Source organism: Quercus lobata, chromosome 3 (assembly GCF_001633185.2).
Source record: "Quercus lobata isolate SW786 chromosome 3, ValleyOak3.0 Primary Assembly, whole genome shotgun sequence".
NCBI classification, from domain to species: Eukaryota; Viridiplantae; Streptophyta; class Magnoliopsida; order Fagales; family Fagaceae; genus Quercus; species Quercus lobata.
This window is the reverse complement of record NC_044906.1, coordinates 41,144,968-41,161,655: the sequence shown is the minus strand read 5'-3', so window position 1 is coordinate 41,161,655 and position 16,688 is coordinate 41,144,968. Positions and strand designations below refer to the sequence as shown.

General features: G+C 32.7%; 1 protein-coding gene across 2 annotated transcripts; it reads left to right on the top strand.

Moving 5' to 3' along the window:
• Positions 1 to 3,238: 3,238 nt before the first annotated feature.
• On the top strand, positions 3,239 to 8,312 carry LOC115981753 (protein indeterminate-domain 5, chloroplastic-like). Of its 2 annotated transcripts, none has more exons than XM_031104100.1 (4): positions 3,239 to 3,399; positions 3,567 to 3,793; positions 4,059 to 4,455; positions 6,971 to 8,312. In XM_031104100.1, exons 2-4 carry the CDS (start codon positions 3,643 to 3,645, stop codon positions 8,160 to 8,162), a joined length of 1,740 nt encoding a protein of 579 aa, XP_030959960.1. In that variant the 5' UTR covers positions 3,239 to 3,399; positions 3,567 to 3,642; the 3' UTR covers positions 8,163 to 8,312. The 2 variants fall into 2 exon arrangements, with proteins under 2 accessions (XP_030959960.1, XP_030959959.1); XM_031104099.1 differs by having other exon boundaries at positions 3,240 to 3,399; positions 3,598 to 3,793.
• Positions 8,313 to 16,688: the final 8,376 nt, after the last annotated feature.

Sequence of the window (16,688 nt, the reverse complement as noted above, 5' to 3'; positions counted from 1 at the left end):
CATTTATCATCATATTTCTCTCTCTCTCTCCCCTACAACAAGTGAATAAGCAGGAATTCTAATCTAGGTTTTCGTCCATGGGAGAACTAGGTAATATAACTCAACTACAATTTAGGTGTCTATATCTACAAATTAACACCCACCCTAATTCTATATATTTTTTAGAAAAATTATTCTATACATTTGGTGTATGTAGTATACCTCTCTTTCACATGTAGCTTACATAATTCAACTTTTTGTATCTTCGTTATCTAGTGGAGCCCTTCGGTTTATCCGGAACAATATTGAAAATTAAACTTAGTTACCATATGATAAACATGCTCAAAGTCTTCATATGTTAACTTGCAAAAAAAAAAAAAAAAAAAAAAATTTATTTTTAAATTTACCTGTTTTTTCTACCCTACAAAAATATAATAAACATTCTAACTTAAGAATCTTAAGAATTTAGGTTCAAAAAAAATAATTTGGGCACCAAAACATAATCTTTAACCCCTTAAAAAAAAAACCAAAAATGGGCTCAAATATAAAAAAAAAAAAGTGAAAATAACAGCAAAAATAGCCTAAGCAACAATAAGATTAGGAAAAATAATAATAAGTAAAAAAAATATTAGCCATTCAAAAACAAAAAATAAAAACCCTAATAAATCAAATTTGTAATTTATTCCATAAAAATAATCTATATTTTCATTTTTCCTAAAATAAAGAAAATCAAGAGAGATACTTGAGTTCTCCTTAGCGGTGTCAATAGCTTTTCTCTCATCAGTTTTGTTGTTAGTGTATCAACTATCACACACACACACACACACACACACACACACACACACGCACTCTCTCTCTCTCTCTCTCTCATCTTTTCAGATTCTTTCTCATTTCAGCATTTTAAGTTCTTACTTTATCTCTCATTAGTCAATTTTTGCTTTAATTCTTAATTTTAACCCTTTTTATCTTTTAGGTTTCGCTCAACTCTTGAGCTTTTATTAGTGCTTTATATATATAAATAAATATATATATATATATATATATTTTACACACATACATACACTATTGGTTAAAAAAAAACTATTAGACTATTTTAAATGTTAGTGTTTTGGCAACATTATAGGTATATTTTAGACTAAAATGGAAAACATACTTTCCATGTTTAACCAAAATTTATTTTAGTTCTCTAATTTTGTTTTCGTTCATTTTAGTTATCTAAATTTCAAGTTTATTTAATTAAGTTATTTCCATTAACTTTTGTTAAATGTTGCGGTTAATTGTCCAAATTTTTAATTTTTTTTCTTCAAAAACTTTTAAATTAAAAAATAAAATTAATGATTGAAAATTTTTTTTTCTAGAATCTTTTTGCAAAAATTTTAGTAGAAGTTAACAAAGAGGTCTTAATTGAATAAACTTAAAAGTTAGAGGATTGAAATAAATTCTGGTGAAACTTAGAAGATGTGTTTTGCATTTTAGCCTGTATTTTAACTAGTATAACAATTGAAGTAGTCTAATAGTCTATTATTTATTTATTTTTGGGAACAAACTAATAGTCCATTATATATTGAAAGAAATATACACTAATAAAAACTCGAGAGCCGGGCAAAAGTCGAAAGGAAAAAGGAGTTAAAATTAAAAAAATAATAAAATGAAAAAGCAAAAAGGGACTGATGAAAGATAAAATATAAACTAAGAAAGAGAGAGAGAGAGAGAGAGAGAGAGAGAGACCTGTTGCAACAAGAAGTCAAGCTACCAACGCCACCAAGGAGAACTCATAGTTACAATATTTCTTTTGGTAACTTTTTTTAAGGAAAAAAAATTAAAAATTAAATTAGTGTTTTATGGAATTTGTTGAACAAGTTACAAATCTAAACAATTAGTTTTTTTTAATGAGATTTTTGTTAAATGTTTTGTTTATTTGTTTATGTTTGGCTTAACTTTTTGTTATTTGGACTATTTTTGCTAATTATTATTGTTGTTATTTTGGTTTGTGTGCTGTGTAAAAGATTAAGGATTATATTTGGAGGCCCAAGAATATTTGTTGTTCACCTTAAATTTTTAGAATTCTCAAGTCATATATGTATTTTCTGTTCAATATATATATTGAACACCCAGACTTAAGAATTCTAAGAATTTGAGGTCAACAACAAATAATTTTGACTTGAGAATTCAAGTCTTAGAATTCTCAAGTCAAGGTGTGCAATATATATATATATATGTGTGTGTGTGTGTGTGTGTGTGTGTATATATGCAAGTTAGAGTGTTGATATAACACCTTGAGCCGCCACTAGGAACAATATTGAAAATTAAGAGTATGTTTGATAACTGTTTTTTCCCTTTATTCTTTGTTTCTAAAAACAATTTTCTATTTTTGAAACTAAGAAATTTGTTTGGCAATCCAAAATGAACAGAAAACAAAAACTATTTTCAAAACTCAATTTACAAAGGAAACTGAAAACATACAAAAGGCTGTTTTCAGTTCTAATTTTCAAAAGTTAATGAAAGTACAGATTTAATTTAATGAATTTGTCTCATTTAATGAGTTAGTATTAGACTTTAAACTCTAGTAACGACATATTTTAGTTTTTTTTTTTCAAAAAACTTTTTTTTTTTTTTAATTTCAATGAACCAAACAGGTTTTTGATTTTGAAAATATAAAAAAATTATTTTTTCTTTATATTCTCAAAAACAAGTTTTTGAAAATAGAAAATAAAAACTATTATCAAACCTGACCTAAACTTATGACATATTTGAATTATGATATACAAAACCCGATGAGAAATGGTGGAGTCATATCATAAATAAAGCTTGAATTAAGGGTACAATATATTTATGTAGAGGAATCAATATCATATGTGGAGACCACGCGGAAGGAAAGGGAGAGTGACGAAAGAGAGGGTTGTCCTGATTCTAGCGAGAAGATACGAATTTAGAGAAGGAGAGATAGGGAAGGCTGAGGTCTACACCTCAGTGGCCCCAAACTATCGCCGCATAACGACACATTCAGCTGCGTGAGAGAGAGCTGCATGAACAGGAACACCAACATCCACACAATTATTTTTCTTTTTTTTAATAAAATTCCTTGAATTTTAATGGCAATGGAAAAGGAAGATAAAAATCAAAATAACCCTTGATAGTGAGAGAAAGAGACAGTAAGAGAGAGAAAGAGAGAGAGATATGGGTGTTGCATATATGGATGGATGTACATGTATGTGTTGGTATATATGTACATGACATAACATGATTGAGGAACAATAAAAAGTGACAGAAACAATTTTATCCTTTAAATAAACAACAGCAAGTAAGAAGCACAAATAGGTCTACAGATTGATTGTTTTCTTCTCTTCATTCCCGGATTGTAGCTGTCCCCCTGAGATACTTTCTTGTTGGTTCTTTGTGGGTATAGCTCAAACTTCAAAGGTAATGATACTAATAAAACCATCGTTTCAGTTTGAATATTGTTGTTTTCATTTTCACTAGATTTACACGTAGGTTTTTTTTCTTTCTTTTTCTATATCTTTGAGAGCTCAAAGATAAGTAGAAGAGGCTAAATTCTTTGTGGGTATCTGTAATTTTTATTCTTTCAGATTGGTTTTATTTATTTTTTTTTTTGGGAAGAAACAACAAGAGCAACAACTAGCTTGAAGATAGAGATTCTTGAAGATGGCCTCGTCTTCCTCATCCACACTGTTTTTTGGAACCAGAGAAGAGAATCAAAGCCAGACAGCACAACAACCTTCTTCTACAATCACTTCCTCAACTACTCCAACCACAGCTCCTCAAAAGAAAAGGAGAAACCAACCTGGAAATCCAAGCAAGTATCTGTTTAGATCTATTGTTTATAGTTCTTCATTTTTTTTTTCTTCATAATTTTGCCACAAGGGTTTCTTAGGCTTTTGATTTTGGACATTGATGGGCTAGCTTGATTTGCATGTTAATTTTAATTTCGTTTTCCTTTCAACTTTTGTAATTAATTTTGAACATTGCTGGTGGAATTGACAACAAGAGTAGGCTTCTGTTTGTCATTTTTATCATTGAATTATTCTAATAGTTTATTGTTTGTCATTTTTCGATGACAGATCCAGATGCGGAGGTAATAGCACTGTCTCCCAAGACCTTAATGGCAACAAATAGGTTCATATGTGAGGTATGTAACAAAGGGTTCCAAAGGGAGCAAAACTTACAGCTTCACAGAAGAGGGCACAACCTGCCATGGAAGCTAAAGCAAAAGACTAACAAAGAACCGAAACGGAAGGTGTATCTGTGCCCCGAGCCGACATGCGTTCACCATGACCCTTCACGAGCTCTCGGCGACCTCACCGGCATTAAAAAGCACTACTCTCGAAAGCACGGGGAGAAGAAGTGGAAGTGTGAGAAGTGTTCAAAGAGGTATGCCGTGCAGTCGGACTGGAAGGCTCATTCCAAGACCTGTGGCACTAGAGAATACAGATGTGACTGTGGCACTCTTTTCTCTAGGTAATTCATCTTATCCGTATATAATCTTTCACATTAATCATTATGCGAAATTATATACATAGTTATCATTCATTCATTCATTAATAAAAGTTGACAAAGAGGGTAGAGACGAGAGAAAACAGTGAATAACAAAATGGGGGATATATAAAAACAAAAAACATAGGAATCTCTTGCAAATATATATATTCATATTTATGTCCCTCTTGCAGTGTGTCCTAAGGCTATGGCAGGATTGGTTCCACGTGAGTAATCTGTAGAAATGCCGTGGGCTACTAGGGGTTTCAAAAGGCAAATGAATTGAAAAGTTGTTTGAGAACTAAAAACAAGGAAACTTCATGTTTCTCCCTCGAAAACAACGCCGCTTCATCTTTTTCTCGTTCACGTGTTGTATTACAATGTTTGAAAGCATATTGTTACAGAATTTGTTTTCATGTGACTTGGATAAGTTATTGGTTTTGTTCTCTTCTATCTACATGTCGTCAGGGCTCAGCTCTTCCCGCTACTTCTTCCCATGAAAACAATACTCTCTCTCTCTCTCAGTGCAATGATAATATGGTCCTCCATTGGTGGAGCACCAATATTCCAGCTATACAGTCCTTTTTTTTTTCCTTTAAAAAATGTGACCTTTTATTGGCGATTTTCATGGTTATGGAATCAATCTTTAAATGGAAAATCCAATGTTCATGAGTTTTGCTGTAATTAAAGTCAGCTCCAGATTGGAGATTCACTGCTAATTTTCTGGTTTTCTTTTTTTATAAGTTCCTTGTTCTAATTATTTAAGAGCCAGTCTTTAGACATTCGATATAGAATTTGGTTCTTGAATTGTCAGTGCTTAATAATTTTCAATAATCCAGTAAATTTATATGAGCCATCGAAAATCTTTGTTCTTTGCTCTTGGGAAAGTAAATTTCTTCTCGCATTTCTGATTTCTAACTTCCTTTTCGACTGTCTCGGTAAAAATTGTATGATTTCTCCTTCAATTTTCCTTTCCTTTTTGCTTTGTTTTGTGTGTAAGAATTGGTCCAAATCCTTAATATTATCACTGTTCTTAAAAAGGAAAGTTTTCCAACAACATGATTGTTCAAGTCAATTATTTGTTCTGACTACCATAAGACTAGCAAGTTTTGACCTTTCTTGTCTGGAGGGATCAATTGATAATTCTCCTGTTCAAGCTTTTAGGGTGTGTTTGGAAATAGAATTCAATAACTCTTAGAATTTTAAAAATAACATGATTCAAATTGAGGGGAATTTAAATTTATCAATTTTAAATTTATTTGTTTGGATGAGTATATCTAAAAAATAAGAAAATTGAGTATTATACTAATTACAAAAATTCTAATATGGTGATGGTAATAATTTGATAATGGAGGTGCCACAGTGTCATTTGTCTTGGTGTTAGTGATGATAAAGAGGATGATGGCGGTGATGAGTGGCAATAATGGTCATGACTGCAGTCGTGGTGGTATTTGGTGGCAACGGTGGTGATAATTAGTGGTAGTGCTTGTAATGGTAGCGGTGATAGCATGGTGACTATGGAAATAGTTGTGATTGCAGTGGTAATGGTGGTGGTGCTCTCACGGATGGTGGTGAGAGGTGTTAGTGATTGCGGTATGGTGATGGCAATGACAATGGGTGTGATAAGATAAAGGATAATGGTGCTTGCATGAGAATAGTAATCTTGGTAGATTGTTGAATAACACATTCTCCTACGGAATTTTATGTTCAAAATTCCACATAAAAATTGTAATAACTCTTTTGTTAAACCCAAAAAGGGAAATCAGCTTTGAAAAACTTTAAATTACAACATTAATTAAAATCTTACCACAAAATCGGTCATCCAAACATAATATAAGAAAAATTAATCTATTTTACAAGTTGGCATTCTATGATTCTATCTCCCAATAAAAATGAACTCATTATATTGGGCTCACAAAGTATTTAAAATGAGCTTGTAATGTGTCAATACAACATTTAAGAAGTCTCTAGTTTGTTGGATTAACACCATTTTAAAAAAATTATGACCTAGTTATTATTCTTTTCTATTGTGGTGTTGGGTTGAGAGGGAGGGGAGGATTTGAGGGAGAACACGTTTTCTTCATATTATTCTAAATTGAATAGAGAAATCCATTGTTCCTATGTACTTCACAATGGAAGAAGTCCTCTCCCTTCTTTAAACCCCATTTCTTTGTGAGTCAAGTCCATTTGTTTGATGACAAAAGACACTACTAGTTGAGTCGATTGATACCAACAAGTTTGTTTCACAGAGTATCCCATGGGAAGTGAGCACAAATTCATACTACATTATGTTGAAGGGCCTCCCTCAATTATCGTTCTTTAATCTATGCGTACTCCCACCCTGTCATGACAAAAACAAAATGACCCTCCATTGCCTTTGGGTTTTATTTTACCCTCAAATAGTCACTTTACTCATGATCACCATTTCAAATTCTTTCCTATTCTTTTACATTCTATTATAAGTTATCTATTGACTTTGTTTCCATTGTAATTGTTGCAGGCGAGACAGTTTTATCACTCACAGGGCCTTTTGTGATGCACTGGCTCAGGAGAGTGCTAGGCATCCTACCAACTTAAACACAATGGGGAGTCATCTTTTTGGAAGCAACCACATGAGCCTAGGCCTATCACAGCTTGGTTCTCAGATTCCCCCACTGCAAAATCAGAACCCTCCATCTAATAATATGTTACGACTAGGCAGTGCCGGTGGGGCAAAGTTTGAGCACCTAATTTCTCCATCAAATCCTTCTTCATTTGGCCAGCCTCCACAATCAATGCATTCATCTTCCTTATTCATTCAAGACGCAAACCAAGGTTTTCCAAACAAGCCACAGTTGCATGGACTCATGCAACTTCCTGATCTTCAAAGCAATAGTAACAATTCGTCACCAGCTGCTAGTCTCTTTAACCTTAGCTTCTTTCCTAATAATAACAGTTCCCCGGGTGGTATAAGCAGTGGAGACAATGTCAATATCTCTAGCACCAATTTATCATCTTCGGGCTTATTAATGCAAGACCAGCTCAACAATAGCAATGGTGGCAGCCAAGGGACAACGCTATTCTCTACTAACATGGGTGATCATGTTGGCTCTGGTGTCTCTTCTCTCTACAGCAATTCTTTGCCTCCTGAAAACATAACTTCTCATATGTCTGCCACTGCATTGCTTCAAAAAGCCGCTCAAATGGGATCAACTACAAGCAGCAACAATAGTTCTTCTATGTTTAGAGGCTTGGCTAGTTCTAAATCCGAGAAGCAAAATGTGTTGGCCAACTTTGGTGTTAGTTTTGGCAATGATAATGGAGGAGAGAGCCTAAGATCACATATAGAAAGTGGAAACCATCTTCAAGGGTTAATGAATTCTCTTGCTAATGCAAGCTCTTCCATGTTTGGACGTGGACAAGACAACAACTTTGGTGGGTTCAATGGCAGTGGGGTCACGTTGGACCAGCACCATAGTAACACGAATTTCAGCACTGTGGATGAGGCCAAGTTACATCAAAATCTGGCTGTGAACTTTGGAGGGTCTGACAAGTTGACATTGGATTTTTTGGGCGTGGGAGGAATGGTAAGGAATATGGGTGGAGGGTATTCACAAAGAGAACAACATGCTATCAATATGAGTTCTTTGGAACCCGAATTAAAGACAGCCCAGCAGGCAAGTCAAGCATTTGGAAGCACAACAATGCAATGAACTTATTATATCCAATAGAAATAAAACAAGTATTCCATTCTAGTTAGGTTTTGCATGTTCGTTAAATATGTATGAACAAAAATATAACCCTTTTTTTACCCCTATAGGGTTTCATTCCAAATTATGCATGCCTAATTTCTTTGCTACGTTCGACTTTTTATTTTTTTCCTTTTGGTTTGATCCCATTTCAGCTATTATATTAAGTTATACTATATTACCTTTCTTGCCTAGTTAGAGGTTACAAAAAAAAGGGGGACTTCGAAAGCATGTTCTTCTCTCAAATAACGATGCATGTGTATCCAAAATATTCGTAACATATGCAATTAATAAAATTACTTTACATAGAAATTTCTAGCTCTTACAGGTTTGTTTTGAAGTCCACAAATGAGGTAAGCCATGTTGAGTAAGACTGTCAAAAATAAAGACTCTGTCCCTTCACTCTTTGAGAATCTTCACAAGCATGACTACCTCTCAACAGAATCGACAAACGAGAATTTTATTACTTATTTGTCCGATTGCAAAGTTCTGGCACACATGGTGAGATGGATGTTGATATATATACATCAACAAGAGAGAGAATAGAAAATAATGCTGTCCAAGTTTTCTTTAATATTCAGAAGAATTTGTTCGGCCACCTAATACCTAATCCTAATACACTAATAATAAAAACAAAGTATTGCTGAATTTAAGGGCTCCTTGTTGAGTGTTGACATTCTATTGAAACTTTTTACAAACTTTTCTTTTAATTCTAGTTTCTCACCTCGTTGACCCATTTTGAATTATGCTCTCTCTCTTCGATAACAAGCACTCCCATGAAAAATCTCACGTTAGAATTCACTTTCATGGTATCTTTGTGGGTTTATTTATTTATTTATTTTTTCTTCCCCAATACTTTTGACAGACTGAGAGTTGAGGTCATGTATTCTGCATCAATCAGAGACAGCAGAGAAAAGCAGCGAGCATTGTTTTTTAGAGTAATTATTAGAAACTCATGTGGCAATTTTGTCGTGTTTGCTGTCTCTTCTTTCCATTCGTGGAATCCTCAGTCCGTGACTGTCTAACTGTGGGGATAGTTTTTCCTTTCAAATGTTCAACTACAGCACAACAATAAGTTAATTACATTGGTAGTTAATTTAGATATAATCTATATATATATATATATATATATAAAACCGAAACCTTTGCTGACACCACAATTTTTCAAGTTAGCACAATATTTAAAAAATAAAAAATAAATAAAAATTATAACTCCTTAAAACCCTAGCAACCTTACCCCTTTCTCAAGTTAAGAAATATAAAGCCACGATTTCTGCAAACCCTCTCTTTCTCCAGACGTAGGAAGCCCTAAAGCATTCAAGATCTACAAAACCCTAGCAACCTTACCCCTCTCTCAAGTTAAGAAATATAAAGTCACGGTTTCTGCAAACTTTTTCTCTCCAGACGTAGGAAGCCCTAAAGCATTCAAGATCTACAATGCACGGTATAGATTTTAGCTTATAAAGTTCAGCTTTTGTAAGGTTAGTTTTGTTTATATATTAATTAATACATAGTACTTTGTTCACCATTGAATACTCATATAATCAATTTCCAATTCAGTGTTCAAGAATTAAACCAAAATTCTAACTGCGCTATCATAAAATATTATTATTAGTATGAATTTTATGGAGTTGCGGTGTTCAAGAATTAAACCAAAATTCTTTTAAATTATCTATAATATTTTGTCCTCTGAAAATTTTATCTCTTTGATTTTAGTATATTGTGTTTCTTAAGCTATAGAGAGATTTTCTTTGGTTTCTGCAAACTCTCTCTCTCTCCAGATGTAGGAAGCCCTAAACACACGGTATAGCATTCAAGATCTACAACTCACGGTATAGATTTTAGCTTATAAAGTTCAGCTTTTGTAAGGTTAGTTTGTTTATATATTTAGTCCTTATGTTTAGGTTTAGGTTTAGGTTTTAAGAGATTTATATATTACTACTTTGTGGCTGAATTTCCCGTGACATCAGTTTTATGTTTTTTTTTTTTTTTTTTTTTAATTTTTTTTATGTAAGGTTAGTTTGTTTACATCAGCTCTTTATCTCAAAGATAAGGCTTTTATTTCTACCGCAAGAACTATTTAGGTATGTATTCCTTGCAAGCACACATGAACTTAAATTGTCTTTTAATATATGCATGTTTTATTATTTTTTAATAGTTTTCCCGTGCATCGCACGGGTTAGCGACTAGTTACTCTAAATTATAAGGATTTTGATCTCTAGCTATTACACCGTGTAATTACTACATCAATATGAGGTGTGTAAAAATTATAATAGGATAAAAAAATTAAAAGATTAATTTTTTTACCCTATCAACTTTTATATCTCACATGAATATAGTAATTGCATGGTATAATAACTAGACCTTAATTCAAATTATAAAGTAAATTCTAATGTACATTTTAAATTACAAAATTTTACAATTCGTTCCCCCATTAATATTGTCTATCCCATTATTCAAATTAATAGTTTAGGCTTTTTGTACTTAGACAAATTTCATACGACCAAAAAAAGTTTTGGAGATCTCATTCAGTGCATTATGTAGCAATCATATTATCATTTACGTTTAATTATTCAAATTATTGCTTAAAATATTTACACAATTTACATGACTAGACTTAAAGTACATATGCTTCATCATTTCAATTTTAACTTAATGGGTTTGAGGTTTTTCCCATTAAATCAATTTGAAGGAAAATTTTAATGTATATCCTAAAATATTAAAGTTCTTTTATTAGCACTCTAATTTGAGTTTAAGCAATCTACACACTAATTTGACATTTTATTAATTGATTTGGATGGTATATAAATATGATAAATTAATTTCAAATTAGGTTATCGACTTCAAAATTTTGAAATATGTGGTGGATATTACAAAACTCCTCCTTTAGAGTTTGGGAATAGATTTAACTTTCGAAAGTTACGATTAGACCTATACAAGGTTTAACCACCAACTTTAATGGATTGATGTAGTTAGCTAATTAATGTTTAAACAACAATAATTAATATAGATGGACGCATTCAAAAAAATAAATCACGTTAACCATAAAACACAAGTACACTGAGAACATATGTTCACAAGGTGAAAACCCAAGACAATAAAACACTTCAGAGCCAGGCTCAAATCAACAAGTCCACTTAAAGGTGTTTTGGCACATATGATACTTACATGACTTTGCATATATGTAGTCAGAATAAGTACTAGAGCCCTCTAAAATTCTATTGGAAAGTGCAAGTCATATCCTGTGTCTTCTAAATCAATATGCCACTTCCAACGACTCAATCCAAGACTCCTTAAGACTAATAGATGTGTTTGTACTTTCAACAGCATGTCCAACACAAGTATGGTGATCTAATATTTGTTACTATAGACCTCTCATAGATGAACAATGGAAGAGTTAGGAAGATAAAGGAATTCTTTCTCTAAGTCCCCCCCCCCCCTATTTTGTGGCTGTTTTACTTTGTATCTAATTAAAGGTTGAATTTTGGTTTAAATAGGTGTAAGGTTTTGGGGTTGAAAGGCTACAGGAATGCCCACGGAAAGCCAAGTCATTCGTTTTCATAATAGGATTGCTCGAAGGTTGGGGGAGCTTCAAGAAAAAGTTTTGGTCAAGACTAGTTTAGATTGACCAATTATCCATTCTCGCTTGACCAAAATGTTATATTAGCACTTTGAACAGAATCTTCAATCTTTAACCTTCAATGAACCCGCACACAATACAATGGAAGATTTTTCAATATTTTTTTTATAAAAAAAAAAAAAAAGAAATCATGAAATTAGGCAACACTAAAAATCCTAACTCCCCATTTCGGCAATTCTATGACAAAACATCCTAATATAGACTGAAGAATGACTCAAGTATAAATGCAAGCATATGAAACACACATTAAACTCGACTTACACCAATACTAGAGACTGAGTTATAAGCATGGTTTGAAAACCAAACCGGACCTACCGGTCGAACTGGGTTGACCGAGAATTGTTACCAGTCCATTTTTTAAACACAAAAAAACGAAAATTTAATTTTTACCAGGAATTGCTCAAACTGTGATCGAACCGTCCGGTTTGATAAAACAAGCATGGGTTTTCCAGTCAAGCCAGGGATTTTTATTTTTGAAAATATTTGCTAAAAATTTACCAACCAAAAGTTTGTATTTTTCATCGTGGGGAGGGACATGTTTTTCGTTGGAAGCTGAAAGTGACTGATCTCGATGTTTTGGGGGAAGTTTGCTCAAATCTGTTTTTGAGAGAGAGAGAGAGAGTGTGCGTGCGTAAAAGAAAAGAAAAAATGGAGAGGAGATTTGATAGTTTTTTATGGAATTAATGGGGAATAGTGATGACTGATGTGTAAGGTAGGTGAGTATGTTTGGGTGATGGGTAAATTAAATGCATGACTAAACCTTTTTAAAAAAAAAAAAAAAAAAAAAAAAAAAAAAGCATGACTAAACCTTTTCTTTAAGAGTCCGTTACCATTTCTCTTTCTTTAATGCATTTATTTTAAATGTTAATTTTAAACTTAAAAGATACTACTACTCTATATTTATTTGGATTATTTTAGTAAATTTTTATATTTGTACTAATTTGATATATTTAATTATTTTTTAAATAATTATTAAATTAATTAAGATATCATCACGATTTGACCTTGATCTCACCTCAAAAATCTTAAACTTCTATTTTTGTTGATTCATTAAACAATTTAAGTTTCAAAACCATGAGCAAACTCATTTAATTGCATTAGATAAAGACAATACAAACAAAATCATAATGATCAAGTATGTCAACACATAATTATCATTGAACCATTGAACTTGACCATACACTTACAGTCAAGCATTGACTACAATGGATGGTGAAGATGTTATTAATTGTGAACTAATATTGGGTTGTTTACACAGGGGATGGAAAAAATTGTGGAAATATACAATATGGATTCCAGCAATGCAATGCAATGTAGTTGGACTCTCATATTGATTCGAATGAATGCACTATTTTAAAAACTAGACTAGACTAGCCAGTTCAATCGAGAATCAGGCACCAATTCGATCCGGTAAAATCCCCAAAATCGGTTCTTTGACCATACCAATTTTCAAAACCATGCTACAATGATCAATCAAGCAGGGAATTGATTGATCATTTTAACCACGTCATAGAAACTAAATCCAATGTGCAAAATATTAAAAATTAATTACACAACTATATGAAGACTTATAATAGAGTACATTGAAACAGTGCATAAATCCTAATAGAAAACTATCATCTCAATGCATTTATTAAATATCCAATAGAAAAATTTTAGTGATTACAAGTAATATATCAAAGTAAATCAATGTGTACCATAGAAAAAATTATATATATATATATATATATATCATCTCTCTCTAAATTTGTACTCCCCCTAACATGTGTCTATCAAAAAATCTCTATCGACCAAAAATTGTTTTTTGTAAAAGAGCAATCCAAAAGACCAAAAATTCATGCATAAGGTCAAACTCATTTGTGTATACATATTCAAACCTATTCTACAATTAGGAATAACAATGGGTCAAGTTCGAGGTGAGTTTCTTTATGCCCGAACTCGCCCTGCGAGCCCACCACCGAAACCTGAACCCGCCCCGTTTAATAAAGTGGTTTTTATATAACCCCCAAACCCACCCTGTCAGGTCCCGCCCAACCATGCCACTTCAGGGCCCAATCCATGGCCCAAACTGTGGCCAAATAAAAAAAAATTATGTTTTGCATGAATCTATAAGCCCTCTACTGTTGCCCAAATGAAACATAAACTCAAATCAAACATAAATAAGCAAAAAATAAAACATAAAATTTGAATTCTTGGTCCTAATGGGCCCATTTCGAAATCCTTTTTTTTTTTTTTCAATCAGTCACATGATAAACATAAAAATTATAAATTATAAAAAATTAGAAAAAAAAAAAAAAGCTACAAAATAAAGTTCAAAAGGCTACAACATCATAAAACTAACATCATAAAATACCAACATCATAAGAAACAAAAGCTAAAACTTCAAACTAATCTTTCATCCTCTTCATTAGGATCCACATAATCAAGAATTTGCACCTAGTGCTTGGTTACAATTCTAACTAATTTGACTCTAACTATCTGTTATAGCAAACACTTCCAGCCTCCCATGCTCCCTCCAATTGCTTGCAATTGATTTGGAAATTGCTTGGAGAGTTAATTAACCTCCTCAACAGAACCTGGCACAGTTGAAGAACCTACAAAAAAATGGAATAAACTTCATCAAATTATAACCAGCAAATATAAACATACAATTTTTCAAGATGAAATAATACATAGAAATCCTAATATTTTTCAATATAAAATAATAAAAAAACCATAAAACACCAAATAATATCACACAAATATACAATAATTTCAAACGTAAAACACTAAAACAAGAAATTTAACACAACTAATGCATGAAGCCACCAGAAATTTAACACAATCCATGTGAATATATTTTCAAGACTTTTATCAAAGCCAGTTATTTGTGTTAAGAATCATTAGATATGGAAATGAAACCAAAAAATAAAAAAGATGGAGAACGAACCTGTGAGATAAAGGGGTAGATTGTGTCAACAAAAGGAGGAGGGAGGGCTTGTGGGGGGTGGAAGGCGGCAGGCTAAGAAAGCGAGAGTGAGGCCATGAGGGTGGGTTGTGTTGGTGTCTTGGTGAGAGTGAGAGCTTGAGGGGAGGAGGCGGCTGGGAGAGATTGAGAAGTGAGAATGGGAGATTAGGGTTTGAGAATAATTAGTTACTGATATATATATATATATATATATATACACTTAGGGTAGTTTAGTAATTTTAATATATACAAGTCGAGTTTAGATTCGGGGCAAGTTTGCTTAATACCCGCACTCGACCTGAACCTGCTACGGGTTGGTTTATTAAAACCTGAACCCGCTACGGTTTGGTTTATTAAAACCCAAACCTGCCCCTAATGTTTCATGGGTCGAGTAAGACCCACTCCAATAGGGTCGGGTCGGATCAAGTACCCGCGGGTCGGGTAAATATTGTCATCCCTAACTACAACAAATGAAGTAAAGGCCAAATATTCTCTCATATACTTGCACACCTTTTCGATTTCTTTTTTATTGAATGCAAAACCACAAAAAAAAAAAAAAAAAAAAAAAAGGATTTCATGATACACAATGCAAGCAAATGCAATTTCTAATGCACAAGAATGTCCTACAAAAGGTGGGAAGAATTTGATTTAGGACACAAGACCTCTCAAGTTAGAGACTCTTTCCTTCACGCAAACAAATTGAATCTTCAGCTTTGGGTGACAAAGTATTACATGTAGATGAATATCTATAAGAAGATGAATATTTGGATCCAAACTTACCACAACTCAAGGAATTTATAAATACAATATTTTCTTCAAAAGTTGACCTTGGTATGTGACACCAATCCTGGAATTCTTTTGAATGGCTCCTAGATAGGTGTAATTCTTGGGACTCCTAGTAGTTCTCAGATGTGATTGATTTGATACTTGTTTTCTAGTGTTTAGCTTGAAGAAATTTGGACGTGTGTGCCCCAGAACACCATAATGGTGATGGAGAACTTTAAGATCTAGTACAAAAAATTTGTCATTAAACTCTACAATCTTAGTAAATGAACTTATAGTAGAAACTTTCTATTACATCAGAACCTCTAAACTCTTCAATATATGAATGCCTTTATAGATGGCGCACCTGCAATCACAACTTGAACCTTCGACTAACTCCAAGAACTTCTTGAAGGTTTTCTTCATAGTAGTAAGTCTGTGATGGTTGATGTCTTCAACTTCTTCACTAAACAAAATTAAAAATTTACTAGAAACTCTTTGGTATGGTGAAATTGAGAGAACTTGGTTAAAAAAACCACAGCCGCACAAACGAAGTGTTTCTCTCTTTATAATGCCTTCTAATATAAATACCGGTTCAAATGGATCTCGAATCGGGTTTGAAACAGAAAAGTTATGGATTTTTTAGCATCGCTGATTTTTCTTGAAATGTGAAGCTAAATCGATAGATCGAGAGCTATCAAGGAGGTATAGAGACAAGTATGAAAAGGTATCAAGTCAATTATCGAGGTACATGCTGAAAAATACACTTTTTTTTAGCAAACTTTGCATCTTTAACTTGATTTTCAATTACAACTTTAAGACATATCAAAACTCAATAAAAGACACTAAATTTGGCATTGTTTGACAATAAACACATCTACCTTAAAATCTCCTTATTTGTCAATCCATGATAAAATCTCAAATACAAAAAAGTAAGTCAAAAATAATAATAACCCGATTACAAAGAATGAACCTGAATTCAAATAAACTAGTCAATCAAAAAATAACCATTCCCAAGAAATCATTTGATTTTTGCTAAAACTCAAAGCTCGATAGATCAAGGAGGTATCGAGATAGGTATCAAGAGGAATCAAGCCAGCTATTGAGGTACATGTTGAAAAATGCACTTTTCTTTATCAAA